Genomic DNA, 16,185 nt, shown 5'->3' with positions numbered 1-16,185 from the left:
TTAAATAAATTAAAATATCAAGGGAAAAATAGTATCTTTAGGTAAGACAGAGACCAAGAGCGTAACAAAAACAAATAGTACAGACCTTCCGAGTTAAAAAAACAAGTTAGGGACCAAACACGTAAATTACCCTAAACCATAGGGACCATCCGTGTAATTTACTCTTCCTTTGGACATTTTTCAAATAATAATACAAAATCTCAAAGTTCTTTAACCACTAATTCATCACCGTAAGTAAAACCCTACCATTACCAACAACTTCTAAACATATATATACAACAAAAATAACTTCTAAACATCTATATACAACAAAAAATGTTATATTGGTCGAGTGAAAAGAGCAAATAGGAGTAAATATTTAATGTAGATGCCTAAATGATTAAGCTACTAAGGTCTAAGGAAGGCGTAAAGCTGTAAATAGAAAAAATCAACGATAAAGAACAATTACCATTATGAAATGAGAACGTCAAAGATCTTGTTATTATAGATGGTTCATTCAAGATTTTTCAAATGTCGTAACTCCATTATTATTTGTCAATGAAATTAAAATTTTATGTTTGTGTGCTACAAATGAATAAAATGAAAATTTGATTACTCACATAGTTCTCTTTTTCAAATACACAAAGTACATATTTTAAACGACATAAAATATGTTTATATGTAGTTAATTTAACAATATACCCTTATCTTATATAAGATTAATTCTTAAAATAACATTTTTTTTTCTATATTTATTCCATAATACATTGTTCATTTCATTCTTTTAACATTAAAAGTAATTTCACAAATGTTACCATAACTATAATCAACATTGTTAAATGGAATATAATCAAGAGTTCCCAAAAATATATATTTCCTCAAAAGCTACCATTTTCTAAGTTTCAAGTCACTAATTTAAATTAAATAAACGATAGAAAGAATACCTCCACCGATTAAAAAAAAAAAAAAAAAAAACCCAAAGTGTTCGCAATCAATGAATCAATTTCCACTAACTCTGTCTACAAACTATCATCTCTACGAACATTAATCGCTTGAATAAGGTGAGATCTAGCACGATTTATAGCAGCAAAACTAAGACACAAATGTTCATCAAGATCCGTAAGTTGCTTCTGAAAAGACACATTACTCCTTTTTATCTGCCTTGACACCTCCAAAATCGAATGCATATCCTTCCCCCTCCACAACCCACTCTTTATAAACCTTTTATTAACCTCAATATCCGAATACAAATGATTCACAAGTCTTTCAATTGTTATTATATCTTCATGAAGAACATAAGCCCCCCTTTGAGCAGCATCCAATTGTGCTAATCTATATTGCTCTTTCTTCTCCATTTTAGAAGGAACACACACCGGAATCAAAGTAGCAACACCAAGAGCCACCAACGCATGGCTCGCAACCACCACTCCCGCCACCACAACACCGACAGTCGTCAAGATTAAACAAACCGCAAAACTCATGGCGGCCCGGTGGAGGAACCGGATACGCGAGTTTGACTTGTTGATTTGACTTTGGAGCTGATTTTTGAGGTCCGCAAAGCAATGGCGCATGCCGCGCACGTTGCGGGACCCGGGGTCGGGAAACGGGTTCTCTAATTGTTCGTATTTGAGAAGGAGGTCGAAGGCGCGCGTGCGTTGAGGGGAGGAGAGAGAGTCGGAATCGGAATCGAGCGGGAGAACTAAGAGGAGGTCTTGTAATGGGGTTATTAGCGAGCGGGCCCGTCTGATGGCTTGACTTAAGTCAAGACACATACGGGCCTTGTTTTCGCTGTGGTCAAAGAATGACCAGAGGAGCCCGGTTATGAAACTGTCATAACCGGGCTCCTCATGTTGAAGAATTAAGATTTCTTCAACATATTCGCCGTTTGGGCGAAGGTATTGGGCAAGAAGTTGGTCGTGTGTGGATTGGTCGGTTTCTATGTCAAGGAAAATGCGTATTTCACTGTAGGAGCTTGTTTGTAATGCTGATGTGTACTCGTTGGTTAGGGTTGGGGATGATTGAGAACCTGATCTGGAAGTTATATCTGTTGGATTTTGTAAAATATGTTAGATTGTGAAATTTTAATTCGAAGAGAAAAATATATAAGGTTTTTAAGCATACCCTGTAATGGTAGTTGATGAGGATGAATGTTTTCAGATGTAGTGGCTCGTGATGATCTCAGACAATAAAGCATGGCTACTATAAGTAATAAGATTACACTTTTTGATACAAATGCTACCTGCAATAAGAGAAAGGTTAAGTTCTTGATTCGTATCGACTTCTATAAAATTAGAGTAGATAGATGATACCCTGAAATATTTTTCTAATGGAAATTAAGTGTTCCTTTCGATATTTCTCAGATAATGATACAAACTATCGAAGTAATCGCTATGATTTGGTACAATCGGCGATGAACAAACACAAATTCATACCAGAAAGTAAAACCCTAGCATAAACTCCCAAATTGGAATGAAACAGTGGGATACGTAAGAATATTGGGTATTGATTAAAGGAGAAGAAGAAGTAGGAGGTATAAGATTGTATGAAAATACCTAATTTGATGAACTGATGACGATGGCGTAAAGTTAGAATCAATCGTCTTGGAGAAGCTTGCGGAGGCGGGATTTGACGTAATCGGAGCGAGCTTTGGCCCGAGCTTGCTGAGGGGCTATATTAACGAATGACAGGTAAGCACCGGCAGCGAAGAGTGTCGCGCCGGTGGCGAAGACGATGGCGCTACTAGCTAATTGCTTACGTGTCGGTGGATACGACCAAAACACCATTTTTAGACCCAATGCCGCCGTGTCGCGCAAGAAGGGTGTTCTTGCTTATGAAAGGGGTTTTTCAAGGATTTGGACTCCACTTTATTAGAGATGAAATGGGAATTTTAAGATATGAATCTATTTCTAATATTAAGGTGTTTTTGATGGATTGTTAATTTGTTATTAGGTTAAAAATAATTTAGAATAATGTTTCAATGAGTTTATTACTATGTATGTTATTTTATATATTTAAACTAATTTTATGAAATATAATTGTTTTATCAATTTGCAGCTAGTTATTCAGTTGGCACAAAACGGCTGTGAGTTCTAGCTTCTAGCTTTTAACAAAAGTTCTAGTTTAAACAAAAAATTTTGTTTGACAATACGAACGTTTAGCTTTTAGTTTAAATAAAACGCATCAAATTTAATAGCTACTTCATGTAGCGTTTAACAAAACGCTACTAATTTCATATTCTTTCCATGTACCCCGCTGCTAAGAAAAACATTCACTTCTTAAAATATCCTATATACGTAAGTGGAAACAGGGGAATGGGCCAGATTTATCCTGACGGGAGCAAGAGTAACAATACAGTTTATAATGCTACAACATCCGGTATAGTAAGCAAAATCCTACGAAAAGAAAATGGGGGATACGAAATAACCATAGCGGATGCATCGGATGGACGTCAAGTGGGTGATATTATCCCCGCGGGGCCATAACTTCTTGTTTCAGAAGTCGAATCTATCAAATTTGAGCAACCATTGACAAGTAATCCTAATGTGGACGGATTTGGTCAGGGAGATGCATAAAATAGTACTTCAAGATCCATTACGTGTACAAGGCCTTTTGTTATTCTTAGCATCTGTTATTTTGGCACAAGTATTTTTGGTTCTTAAAAAGAAATAGTTTGAGAAGGTTCAATTGTCCGAAATGAATTTCTAGACTCGCGGATTTATCGACCTCAAGTTTGTAAAAGAACCAAATTTTTTTTTAGTAATTATGATTATCTATGATAAAAAATTAAATTCTAAAAAGCCTTTTGTTTGTTTATATTCTTTTTCTATGAGATGTCGAGAATTTCTTATACCATATTCCTAGCCACGATATGTAGATTGTGAAGAAGACTATTTGACTTTACCCCTTCTTTCTTTGTTTTTGTTTTTTTATAAAAATTTAGGCTTTTGAAATCAGTTTTCATAACTGTCTTTAAAAATATATTTATATATTTATTTATTTTAAACATTTGTTCTTTTATGTAATTTTACATATTTCAAAAGTTTCCATCTACTTTTGCTGAACACTCACATAAAAAATAGAACATATAGCTTCCAATTACCAGCTATCCGCTACCCGCTTCCAGCTAACTGCTACTCGCTACCAGTTCCCAGCTAACATCCACTTTTGTCAAACACACTCATAGTTTTAGAGTCGTTCATAAATTATAATTCAATTGGATAAGTTGTTATTATTTGATTTTCTAGAAATAAAACCCTTGCAAAAAATCAATGATATTCAAAAAAATAACCATTAAAAATATGGGATTCTTTCGAAAAGACCAACTTTTTTTTCTCAGATTGCAAGAAGATCATCAAATCCAAAAAGTATTATTTCAAACTAATCAATTATGTGTCAAATAGTAAAAAATCGTTTATACGAGACATATAATGATCTCATATATGACATCTCGAACTGAAGGTACATTTTAGACTGACATATTGTGTATACCAAACATACATTCATTCTGGATTCATATGTCAAAGATGAATTCAAGTGTTTTTTTTCAATATGAGTTTATGGTTTTACTATTAATTTGTATTTTAATACATTGTTTAGTTTTTCAAATGAGTTAATAAAATTAGTTTTCCAGAGTCCATGTTTGTAATGGATCGACGATTGTAGATTGTAGATGGAGCGAATCAACAATGTTTATTCAGTATATGGTGCCAAATTATACATATTATCGTGTGGATTTAACATATAATAGCAACTATCATGTGTTGTGTTGGTTAGCTTGGTGCCTTCCAAGTCAAGATTATAGATTAAGCAGATTCGTTTTGTCTTTCCAATGTTCTAGATCGCATGTTGTTATGCAAATAAATAATAACAATAATGTCCAACATTTTGTTAGTGCTATTACAAGTATGCCTTTGAATACAATGTAGTTGTTTCTTATAAATTATGTTTATCGAGTGTTAATCGACTATTTACCTATCAATCAACTACTCTCACTCCGACAAAAAAATTTGAAACACCTCAAATTTTAGACCAAAATTTTTATTTTTTAAACTTCCAAAAAAACATAGTATCTCAATCAAATCTCAATTACAAGTCATTCCAAAACCACAAGTATCATAATTATCAGAGTACATAAAAGATCATGTCCCAATGGTAAATTCCCAGTGCATGTATATAATCTGTTCATCTCCTTTCCACAGTCCGGCAAAGTACCTGTCACATATAAATCAACAACTGTAAGCACAAAGCTTAGTGAGTTCCCCAAGATACAACATATAACTTAACATAAATAAACAACTTTGGGATATTTGTAACCCTATGACTATCAGCAGTCCCGGTGAGCTAACAGCATGCTCAGGAGGTTATCTTCAACCCCCGGTTGGTTAACAGCAACCCCAAATAAACGATTATCATATCAGCACATAACATAAAATAATAGCTAGACCCAGCTGGCCATAGTATTATAGTTATCCTACCACACAGGTAAGAGTAAGTGAGGAGACTTACGTAATACTGATGACACGAAAACCTAGCACCTGAAATGTAGGATCTAGACTCCGCCTATTCAACCAAATAAATTACCCTTGATTAATAATTAAGGATCATTACTACCTCACAAGTCCAAGTCGACAACTAAGCCCACTAAGGGCAAAAGGACCATATTGTCCCTCCATAGGTCCAAACCCTAAGATTTGAACTAAAAGTCAAAATCAACAAAGGTCAACAAAAGTCAACCAAAGTCAACACCCAACAAGTATGTTGGGCGTACACCTCCCTACGTTAGGCGCACCGCTAACTAATCATGCAACGGGGGATTTCAGGCCTACGTTGCGTGTAGCTGGGAGTACGCACAACGTACTCCTCAAACTCCCATCTCTTCTTTCTTTGGTCTTAATCCGCTAAGACAAACACTCTAACTATAAATCTGAGCTAATCAAGGTCTCTTAAGCCATAAAATCGTGGACTTTAAACCTTTGCATGGCTAAGAGAGGCTAGAATAACATTTCTTCCATTCCAAGGTACTTTATTCATGCATGGAGTCAAAGGAAGGATCAAGCAACCATTTTTATTGATCTAGAAGCCCAAAATGCATAAAAGGACAGCCTAAACTCTTCTGAAGAGTCTTAACTCGAAAAAGATCCAAACTTTGTAGACTTAAACTCATAAACTTAACATTAGAAAGATCTTGAAGAATAATAGTCAAGATATAAGCTTTATACCTGAAAATGATGCATAAAGATTGGTGGTTTCTGGATCTCTAAGATCTCTAAGTTGGATGGCACCTTCTTCTTCTTCTTCTTCTTCTAACTTCCTTATTTAACTATAAGAGCCAAGAATCACTTTAAGCTTGCAAAATCACACCCACAAGCACACACTCGATATTTAGGGTTTAGGAAAGGTTGGAGGCTGATAAAGGTGGCTAGAAATGAGGCCATCATGTTCCTTAAATGGGGACCTTAGAATCATTAGGGTTTGCAAACTGAGTCTAGTACACCCAGCGTACTAGGTTGCCTCCGTGTTCCTGCTTAGTGCATGAGTATGCTGTGCATACTCATGCTTACGCACTACGTACCGACTCGCCACCTTTCACAATATAAGGACAAAATTGACACATTGAAGAAAGATTAAGGAAAGATAATTTATACTTCAATCTGGGATGCTACAAAATTATTGTTCGATGCAATAAGTAACCAAGTTTGTAACTTATTACATATTATAGTTAGTCCTTTATACATGGTGAGAAACATAGTGTTGATGACTAATGTATAAATAACTTACAAATCAAGCACAGTAGCAAAAATCTATATTTATTAAAATTTCATCCCAACTAAGGATCCAATTAGAATAGCTTAGATCAATAATTAAAACAATAAGGATTTTAAAATTATACATCAATAAATATACTTGATTATCAAGGGTAAATAAACAGTGTAGTTGATCTATACATAACAGAAACAACACTTGCTAGACCACCAACTCATTAACACCACACATCGTATCCTTGGACTGCCTTGAGTTCGACGAACAAGAAGAATGTATTGAGGTTGGCGGCTATTGTTGCTAGGGATTAAGAGCTTATAGGGTTGCGTAGTATTTTTCTTATTCTACAATTAATCGCTAAAACGCTCTTTTCTTTATGATAAGTCGACATTTTCTTAAAGAACTTTCATTATCAACAAATAAAATTCTAAATGCAACGTTATTATTGCATAATTAATAAAGCATTTATTCAATAATATGTCTTCGATTAATTAATAAATAAGTTATTTATTTGTTTATGTCGTGTTTGATAAATAAATACCAAATAATTTTTATTTTATTTATTTATTTAAGTTGGTAAATATTATTATGCTCTTAAGTTTAAATTTGTGACTCCATAGGTTCACATATGAAAAACTTAAGTGTGTAACCCCATAGACTCACATGCACTACATCGGATTTATAATAGATCCCGGGGTATCCTGGGATACCCCTGAAAAAAAAAATCGCTAGTGTAAATTTTTTAGAAAAATTTCGTTTTATGTAGTGTATTTTTACATAATATTAATATATTTAGCATGATAATAACTCAAATTGTACTTGGTTATGGTTAAGGTGTTTGGGAATGCAATTGGAGGTTAGAAGTTCAAATCTTCTTTCAAACATTTTTTTTTCATTTATTTCTTAGTTCTTTTTATATAGCTTTATACAGATTATACCTATTATATTATGATATTGTGAAAATTAAACACAAATATTAAGTTGTGTAAGTGGTAAAGTGCTAAACTTTTAAATTCGAGGTTCCAATTTTGAATCTTGGCGCGCTTACATTGGTTTACTTATTTTTGTTTATCATTTTTTCAATTTGTTTTTTAAAATTCTAAAATTTTCCCACATCGGTCATAAATGAAGCATAACTCATATACAATTGTTATATAAGCAACATAAGCTTCTTAATTCTCAACCAATTATACTTCCGAATGGATTTGGGTTTAAACCGAAACCGAGTTTGAAAAACCAAGAAACCGAACCCATCGGTTTGGGATACCCTTTAGTTTTGACCCTCGCTCCGCCATTGCACATGCATATGGAAAACGATAGAATTATTTATTTGTTCTTTGCACATTAGTTCCAACAATAAGTTGCATACAATGGACTTGTATATGATGCTTATGGGCAAGTTGCTTACGAAGAGCATGCATATGATGTTAATGAATTAACAAACGAATATGAAAAAAATGTTATGTTGATTGACGACAAAAACCTACATTCATATTCTGTTGCGCAGCTCCATCTCACTTTATCCAAGTACTAGAAAACCCTATTTATTAGCTTAGAACATCCACAATAGAATTTTTTTTTTTTTTTTTTTTTTTTCTCACTAAGCTTAAAGGTGTTAAAAACCCGTATTGACACTCTTCCCAAATAAGGGGTATTTTTAAAATGTTTTCGGGACGAAGGCGAATTTTACCCCATTTAGTTTTTTCATTGGCGGGGTCGCGCAACTCCATCTTGAATACCCACTAGAACCCTAATTAGTTACCGCAAATTTATTTAATTTCTAATAATATAATAAAAGTACTAAGCATAAAGTGACCTTATTATAGTATTACGCTTCTATTATATATAGATAATAGGCCATACGGTATACATGCAACGAGAATGTTCGTGGTTGAGTTGGCCACGAACAACGGGCGTGCACATTACCCCATTGTTTCATGGTGGCTCGTGTTCGTTCTCAATCGTATTTGGGACAACGGAAGCGCACAACCAATTGGATTGAAGGAAGCGATTTGAACGTTACACTAGCCGTTAAACGGCTAGTTTGTTAAAAAAAAAATCAATTATAAACAATTTATTTACCTATATAAATATAACACTTTTACTCCTTATTTTTTACACCATTCTTTTCTATCTTTATACATAATTTACATACTACATCTTCACAACCAAAAACCATGGATCCCAACCAAAACACCCCTCCAAACTATAGAAATCGCAAACCCGATAATGCTTTTGCGTTAGATACAACACCTCGCCAATTCCCGACTATGGAGTCACCTCAAGGCGGTTTTATCAATCTACTTCAAACCGGTTCCCCTATCCAACAAACACCACTTTTCCAACAACAATATCAACCTTTTCCGTCTTTCCAACATCAACAAATGCAACAACAATACCAATAATTTCAACAATTCCAACAACTACAACAACTCCGAAAACAATCGTCACAACTACAACCACCAAGCGCACAACCACCACTTTCATCGGATTTTGTTGCGGAAACGCAACTTTCACCACCACCTCAACCAGAAAAGAAAAAAGGAAAAAAACCGGCCTGACCCACTACCACCCAAGAAAGGGTCCCACGGACAAAATAAGAAGAAGAAAAGTTAGCGGAGGCATGGATGGCGGCTTCCGAAGATCCAATTGTAGGAGATAGTCAGCCTTACGGAAGTTTTTTGGAAAAAGTCCAAGCCATTTTTTACGAGTTAATGGAAAGTGAAACTCGAAATGCCAATCAAATTACGTCGAAATGGCCATGATTTTACGGTTGTAAACTCATTAGCGCCGTAAAAACCTCAAAAACTCCAAAGAAAGTGGTCTTCCTCATCCTAGGGTAGAGCTAAGGTCCCTAAATCATCCCCTAGCCTTCAAACTTGCACTTACACATGAGTAACCATGAGTTTACGATCGTAAACTCCCTTGGGCCGTAAACCCATGGTAGTAAACTCATGTGAGTGCCATTTTACCTTCCTTTGTTGAATCACATGTGATTCTAACACTTGGTCAAGGTCTTTCCTAGTCCCAGAAGGTGTTTCCTTTCATATAGTTGTTATAAACACTATATTCATGCCAATATGTGTCATTATATATCATTTAGGACTTATTGTGTCTCGGGACTTCATTCGCGGAACTTCTCATCCATACACACATACCTGTTTGAATCACCCACATCAGGTGAGTTCATACCCCGTAATGAATCTTTTAACTATTTTAACTGTTTTAGGGGGGGGGGGGGCGAATACAGGTTAAACACAATGATAATTGCGTAAATGTTTGTTTTAAACATCTTTTAAAATGTTACTTATGTTATTTATAAGTTGTCAAAACATTTCAAAACTCTTTTAAAGTTATGTTACTTTATAGTTATACAAAACTCTGTTTTTAAAGTATAAGCATAACTTAGTAGATAAATGAGTCTTTTCAGTAACAGTCCAGGTAGAACATTAGTAAACTATTATAGGTATAGTTTAGGAGAATGCTATTCATTACTTCTAGTACAATGAAGCACACAAAGAAACAGTACCATAATAGAACAAACAGTGAAGAGAATCAAAAAATACCATAACAGAACAAACAGTGAAGAGAATCAAACAGTACTAGAACAGAACATAACAAACAGGTTAAGTTGCTATAGCATGAGAACACACAAACAGGATCTAACTATATCAATGAATTACTAACGCATTAGTGATAGTTATATTAGGTATACATGATCATATAACTTTAATGTGAATTACACAGCTTGCAAGAAATTGTTGGGGTCGCGTTTGGTTCCCTAAATCTCTTTACATTGAGAGCATTTAGTAGGGGTTCTAGCTTTCACATTATGACCGTAATAAAACAAATATGTTTTTAGGTTAATAGTACATCCGCATGTCATTATACACAACATCTGTGTACTCACTTTTCCCATTAGTTTCATAAAGTGTCAGTACCACTTGAAGGTTTATCTATTTTCTAGTCAAGATAGTTATAAACTAGCTAGGGAGAATATACTTTTACATTTGACAAAGGAGCAGTCGGGTTTAACACAGATCAGAAGATGCCTTGGTAGAAGGCTATGATTAAAGGTTAGGATCATAATGCTAGCTTTATGATTCCTTAATGTATACACTATAGGATACATATATACTAATAGATTCCGAAAACTAATAGGATGTGTGCTCTTCGCTTCACTTCCTGTTTCCGTTGGATGTGGGCTTGGAATGAGGTCACTCAATCTATTATCTACTCGAATCTATATATATTTATGCTTAGTATCCATTAAATCATCATAAGGGTACCAGGTATGGATCAGGTTATAGGACACAGAGTCAACGCCCAGCTTTTCTAGTACAAAACTTACTTTTCAAAGTCAGTACTTTTGGTATACAAAACTAGAGATTTCCCAGATAAGGGCTTAATCCATTTTATTAAGCCAATACAGTTTTAGAGACTTTAGGTGAGTAACTCTATAACACCTTAGTTTATACACGATGTTTATATATAAAACTAATAACCAATAGATAGTTAACGGTGTGTTTTCCGCCTTACTTCGTGTTCCCGTTGGATTGTGGGCGTAGGGCAGATTCACTCAATTAAATTTCTACCCGATATCAGATTATATATAGCAGTATAAACAAACTATTATAGAAGTAGTCACCGTAGTCATTATTTTACTATAAGAAATATAGGTTTTCTTAAAGAACTTTTGATTAGATATAAAGGAACCATTACAAATAACTCCACGAGTAACAAGTGAATACACCAGGGTTATATATGACAACGATCTAACAACCAATGGAATGTGTGCTATCCGCCTTACCTTTTGTTCCCCATTGGGTTGTGAGCTTGGGGCAGATACGCACAATCGATTGTTTGTTTACTCTGAGTATATATAATTTGTACCCACTTAGTACCCATATAAAGGCTTGTAGTGTCATTTTACTCCACTTTCATTCAAGTAGGAAATATATGATTTTCTAGAGGAACATGCGAACTTTTCTAAACAGAACATACAGCGTACATCACTTTTACATATACATTTTCCACAACGCTCTACAGCTTACTGACATCACTAAAATCTTATGAACTCACCAGCTTAGTTGCTGATCAACTCTTTTAAATAACTTGTATTCTCAGGAGACTATTAGACAGGTGCTCGTGTTGGGGATTCGATAGATGGAGCATTACAGCTTCAAGTCTTGTTCTGTTATTTGTTTATGACTTCTATGTTTTGTGAACACACACATTGTAAACACTTTCTTTCTAAATGAAATGGTTGTTCATTACTTGCTTACCATATACATATCTCGTGATACTTAACATGTAGTCCTCCACCCCCGAACGTTTCCGCCGTTCCGATTTTGGGGTGTGACAGATTAAGTGAAGGGTTTTGGGGTGAGGCAATGTTAACTGCATGTTACAACTTGAATAGAACTCCAAATAAAAGGAGTAAGAATACTCTTTATGAACTTTGGTGTAAAAAGGTACCAAATTTGAGTTATCTCAAAGTTTAGGGTTGTAGAGTGGTTGTAAGGCTCACCGAACATTAGGTGAGAGACTTGTAGATTGCATATTTATTGGATATGTTGAGCATTCCAAAGCATATAGATTCTATGTTTTAAAATCTAATGATTCTGTGTCTGTAAATACGGTGATAGAGTCAAGAAATGTTGTCTTTGATGAAGAAAGATTTACAAATATTCCTAGACCAAGGGACATGATTTATTAATCTTCTAGAAAGAGTACTAATCAAGTTGTAGATGTTTCTGGTGGTGCAAGTTCTGTACCTGAACCTAGGAAAAGCACAAGAGTTAGAAAGGCTAAGTCTTTTGGATCTGATTTTCAACTTTATTTAGTTGAAGGAACAAGGAATGAGACTATATCTCAACATCAATATTGTTTTAATATTGAGGAGGATCCAAAGACTTTTAGTGAAGCTATGGTTTCTAGGGATGTTCATTTCTGGAAAGAAGCATTGTAGGATGAGATTGATTCTATCAAACATAACAATACTTGGGTATTGTCGAATTTACCTCCTGGTTGCAAGGCATTAGGATGTAAATGGACCCTCAAAAGGAAAATGAAGGTGGATGGCATAATAGATAAGTATAAAGCTAGATTGGTTATCCAAGGCTTTAGACAAAAGGAAGGCATTGATTTCTTTGATACATATGCTCATGTTGCCAGAATTTCCACTATTAGATTATTATTAGCTCTTGCAGCTATACATAATCTTGTGATTCAACAAATGGATGTGAAAACTGCATTCTTGAATGGTGACTTGGATGAGGAAATATACATGAAACAACCTGAAGGGTTTGTGATGCCTGGAAATGAACACAAAGTGTGCAAGTTGAAGAAATCATTATATGGTTTGAAACAAGCACCAAAACAATGGCATCAAAAATTTGATGATATTGTCTTGTCTAATGGTTTTGCATTAAACCAAGCTGACAAGTGTGTATATAGCAAATTTGATACTTCTGGTAAAGGAGTTATGATTTGTCTATATGTTGATGATATGTTGATTTTTGGTACTGATTTACAAGAAGTTGATAAAACCAAGACTTTCTTATCATCTAGTTTTGAAATGAAGGACCTGGGGGAGGCTGAGGTAATTCTTGGTATAAGAATTAAACAAGGAAACAATGGGATTTCAATTTCTCAATCTCATTACATTGAGAAGATATTGAAAAAGTTTAACTTTGAGAATTGTTCTCTTGTTAACACTCCTATAGATCCTAGTCTTAAGCTTCTACCTAATAAAGGATCTCCAACGTGTCAACTTGAATACTCAAGGGCTATTGGTTGTCTAATGTATTGTCACAGCCCCAAACCAAGGATGGCGGAAACGTCCGGGGGTGGAGGACTTCATGTACAGTATCACAACAACGTGTAAAATAGTGCTCAAAGTAAATGCAACCATCATAAATATAATTGAAAAGGTTACACCAAAGTATATGTTTACATGTTTCAAAATCAATTACGTTATGATGACAAAAGTAAATCGTTGACGGTTTAACGTCCCATCCTCAAGGCGCTGAAGTTTTTCCTGTTTCACTGATTTCCTAAGAATACAAGTAGTTTTGAAAAGTGTCAACAATTAAGTTGGTGAGTTTATAAGAGTTTTGTTTGAAGTAGAAACCGTTTTCCTTGTAAAATCGATATAGTTTGATTTCCAGAAAATCCAATATTTTCTTAGTTAAGTGTGAATAGAAATATTCCTATATGATGCATTAATGAACCCTAAAATGACCCGTAGAGTTCCCCTATAATCGTCCAACGTATATAAGTTATATAAAATTTAAGTAAGATAAAACGTTGAATATAGTGGGTCTGTCCTAGGTCCACAACCAAACAAGGAACAGGAGATGAGGCGGGCACCACCAATTCTAAGCCAATCAAGACTAAATTCTTTTATGACTCAAGCATATACGCTCAGCAATTATAGTTGAAGTCTAACAATTCTAGATGAAATATAGTTTTAATATCATAATAACTATTTTAAGTGAACCTGGTACTTTGTATCGGTACCCTTTTTGTTATAAAAACTGGCACTTTGTATTTGTACCCCTTTTTGTATAAACCCGGTACTTTGTATTTGTACCCCTTTTTGTATAAAAACCCAGTACTTTGTATTTGTACCCCTTTTTGTATATAAACCCGACACTTTATATTTGTACCCCTTTTTGTATAAAAACCCGGTACTTTGTATTTGTACCCCTTTTTGTATATAAACCCGACACTTTGTATTTGTACCCCTTTTTGTATAGAAAATCCGGTACTTTGTATTTGTACCCCCTTTTGTATATAAACCCGACACTTTGTATTTGTACCCTTTCTTTTTATACGAGTGTGTTATGTAAATGATCATAAACTATGCCTATTATAGTTTATTAAAATGCTTGAAATGTATATCTACCCTAACTATACCTATTATAGTTTAGTATGTTTCTTTGTGGTGTTTAAGAATCCCATCCTATGTAAGTCAAATGTATAGTACGATATAGCTATGATTAACTTGCTTTGTTTTGTACTAATGAATATGATAGAGGATTCTTATAAATTCAGTAAGTAATTTCCTATTATATAAATATATCATAACAAGAAATACATGTAATATATGAAGTTATCAAAGATTTAACACTTTGCTCAACATGTTACAAAGTGTTTTGATAGTTAGAAGCTGTTAACTAATTCTTAACCTTTCTGCACTGTTTTAGAAAAATCATAGAAAAATCATAGAAAAATCATACGAAGTCGAAAACTAGATCCGTAAATTCTGAGAGTTCCTAAAATGAGTCTAGTTTACTCATAATTTTTATCATGACTTTTGGAAGCCTTTAACTTGTATTAATATACTCATATTCACAGACTGGTCCGGATTTGTGTTTGAAAAGATAGGATGTTTTGTAAAAATCACCATAAATTGTAGAAAAATCGTGTGGAGATGTGCAAGTAGTCATTTTAAAGCTAAGAAATGGAAATACTTGCACCTAAAACAGTTTTGAAAAATAAAATGTTTAAGTTGTCCAAAACAGTCCGTGAATGGAGTTGAACTTTTCTGATGAAGGCTGTTAGAAAAGTTTAGTTATATTCTTGGTGTTTTAACTTGTATTCCCCCCTTAAAAACTTGAGAAAACATTAAAATGTAGGGGTATGAACTCACCTTAAGTGATTTCATTAGATGATTGTAGAAGAATGGAAGTGTTTAACTCAAGAACACTTGGAGATGCCTTGAAGATTTTTGAGAATCTAACATCATAGTTATGGAGTTTGAGTAAGCAATCAATAATTTGAGTAGAATGAAGTGCAATAATCACAAGGAGGATGAATTATACTTACCAAGAGTGGAAGAACACTTGATAATCAGCCTTGGAGACTTGAAATGGAGAGAAAAAGTTTGAGAGAAAAGTGGGGTCTGATTCTTGGTGAAATGAGAGCAAATGAGAGAAATGAGGAGAGAGGATGTTTTGTTCTAGCTCTAAAAACGTGGGAATGGGTGGTAATTGAGTGTAAGGGACATTGAAGTGACCTAGGTAAGGTGGGGAGGTGTGGTTGGTCATAGAGTGGGTGTGGGGGTGGTTGCTTGTGACATAAGATAAAGCAAAGTCAACACTCCACCTCTTTGTACTTTACCCACTAGCTTTTATTATTTAAATAAAGATTTCTATGAAAATATGATTAAATTGTGAATATTTAGGGTTTATTATGTTAAAATATAATTTTGGGTGAAAATCCCGCGTTAAAATAATTAAAAATGGGCTTAAAATGTTAAAAATATAAAAAATTGGCTAAAAGTGACAAAATTCCGAAATCTGGCCGAGGTTCGGTCTTCTGATGCTAGAACCGAGAAGAGAGAGGGGTAGAACCGAGAGGAGGCGAGGAAGCGAAGGAAGCGAATCAGAGTTGAGAGGCGAAGGCGAGGGCTCGAGTTCGGTTCCTCCTGGGCGAGGT

At 34.5% G+C, this 16,185-nt stretch overlaps 1 protein-coding gene across 2 annotated transcripts; it reads right to left on the bottom strand.

Moving 5' to 3' along the window:
• Positions 1-834: 834 nt before the first annotated feature.
• On the bottom strand, positions 835-2,853 carry LOC145035807 (bric-a-brac protein). 2 transcript variants are annotated; one of them, XM_078984320.1, is made up of 3 exons: positions 2,532-2,667; positions 2,101-2,218; positions 835-2,023 (listed from the first exon to the last, which is right to left on the bottom strand). In XM_078984320.1, the coding sequence occupies exons 2-3, from the start codon at positions 2,171-2,173 to the stop codon at positions 999-1,001; spliced, it is 1,098 nt and encodes a 365-aa protein (XP_078840446.1). In that variant the 5' UTR covers positions 2,174-2,218; positions 2,532-2,667; the 3' UTR covers positions 835-998. The 2 variants fall into 2 exon arrangements, with proteins under 2 accessions (XP_078840446.1, XP_078840450.1); XM_078984324.1 differs by lacking the exon at positions 835-2,023 and having other exon boundaries at positions 2,532-2,853.
• Positions 2,854-16,185: the final 13,332 nt, after the last annotated feature.

The sequence above is a fragment of the Lactuca saligna genome, chromosome 1 (assembly GCF_052625555.1).
Source record: "Lactuca saligna cultivar CGN05327 chromosome 1, ASM5262555v1, whole genome shotgun sequence".
In the NCBI taxonomy this organism is placed as follows: Eukaryota; Viridiplantae; Streptophyta; class Magnoliopsida; order Asterales; family Asteraceae; genus Lactuca; species Lactuca saligna.
This window is presented reverse-complemented; position numbering and strand designations above follow the sequence as displayed.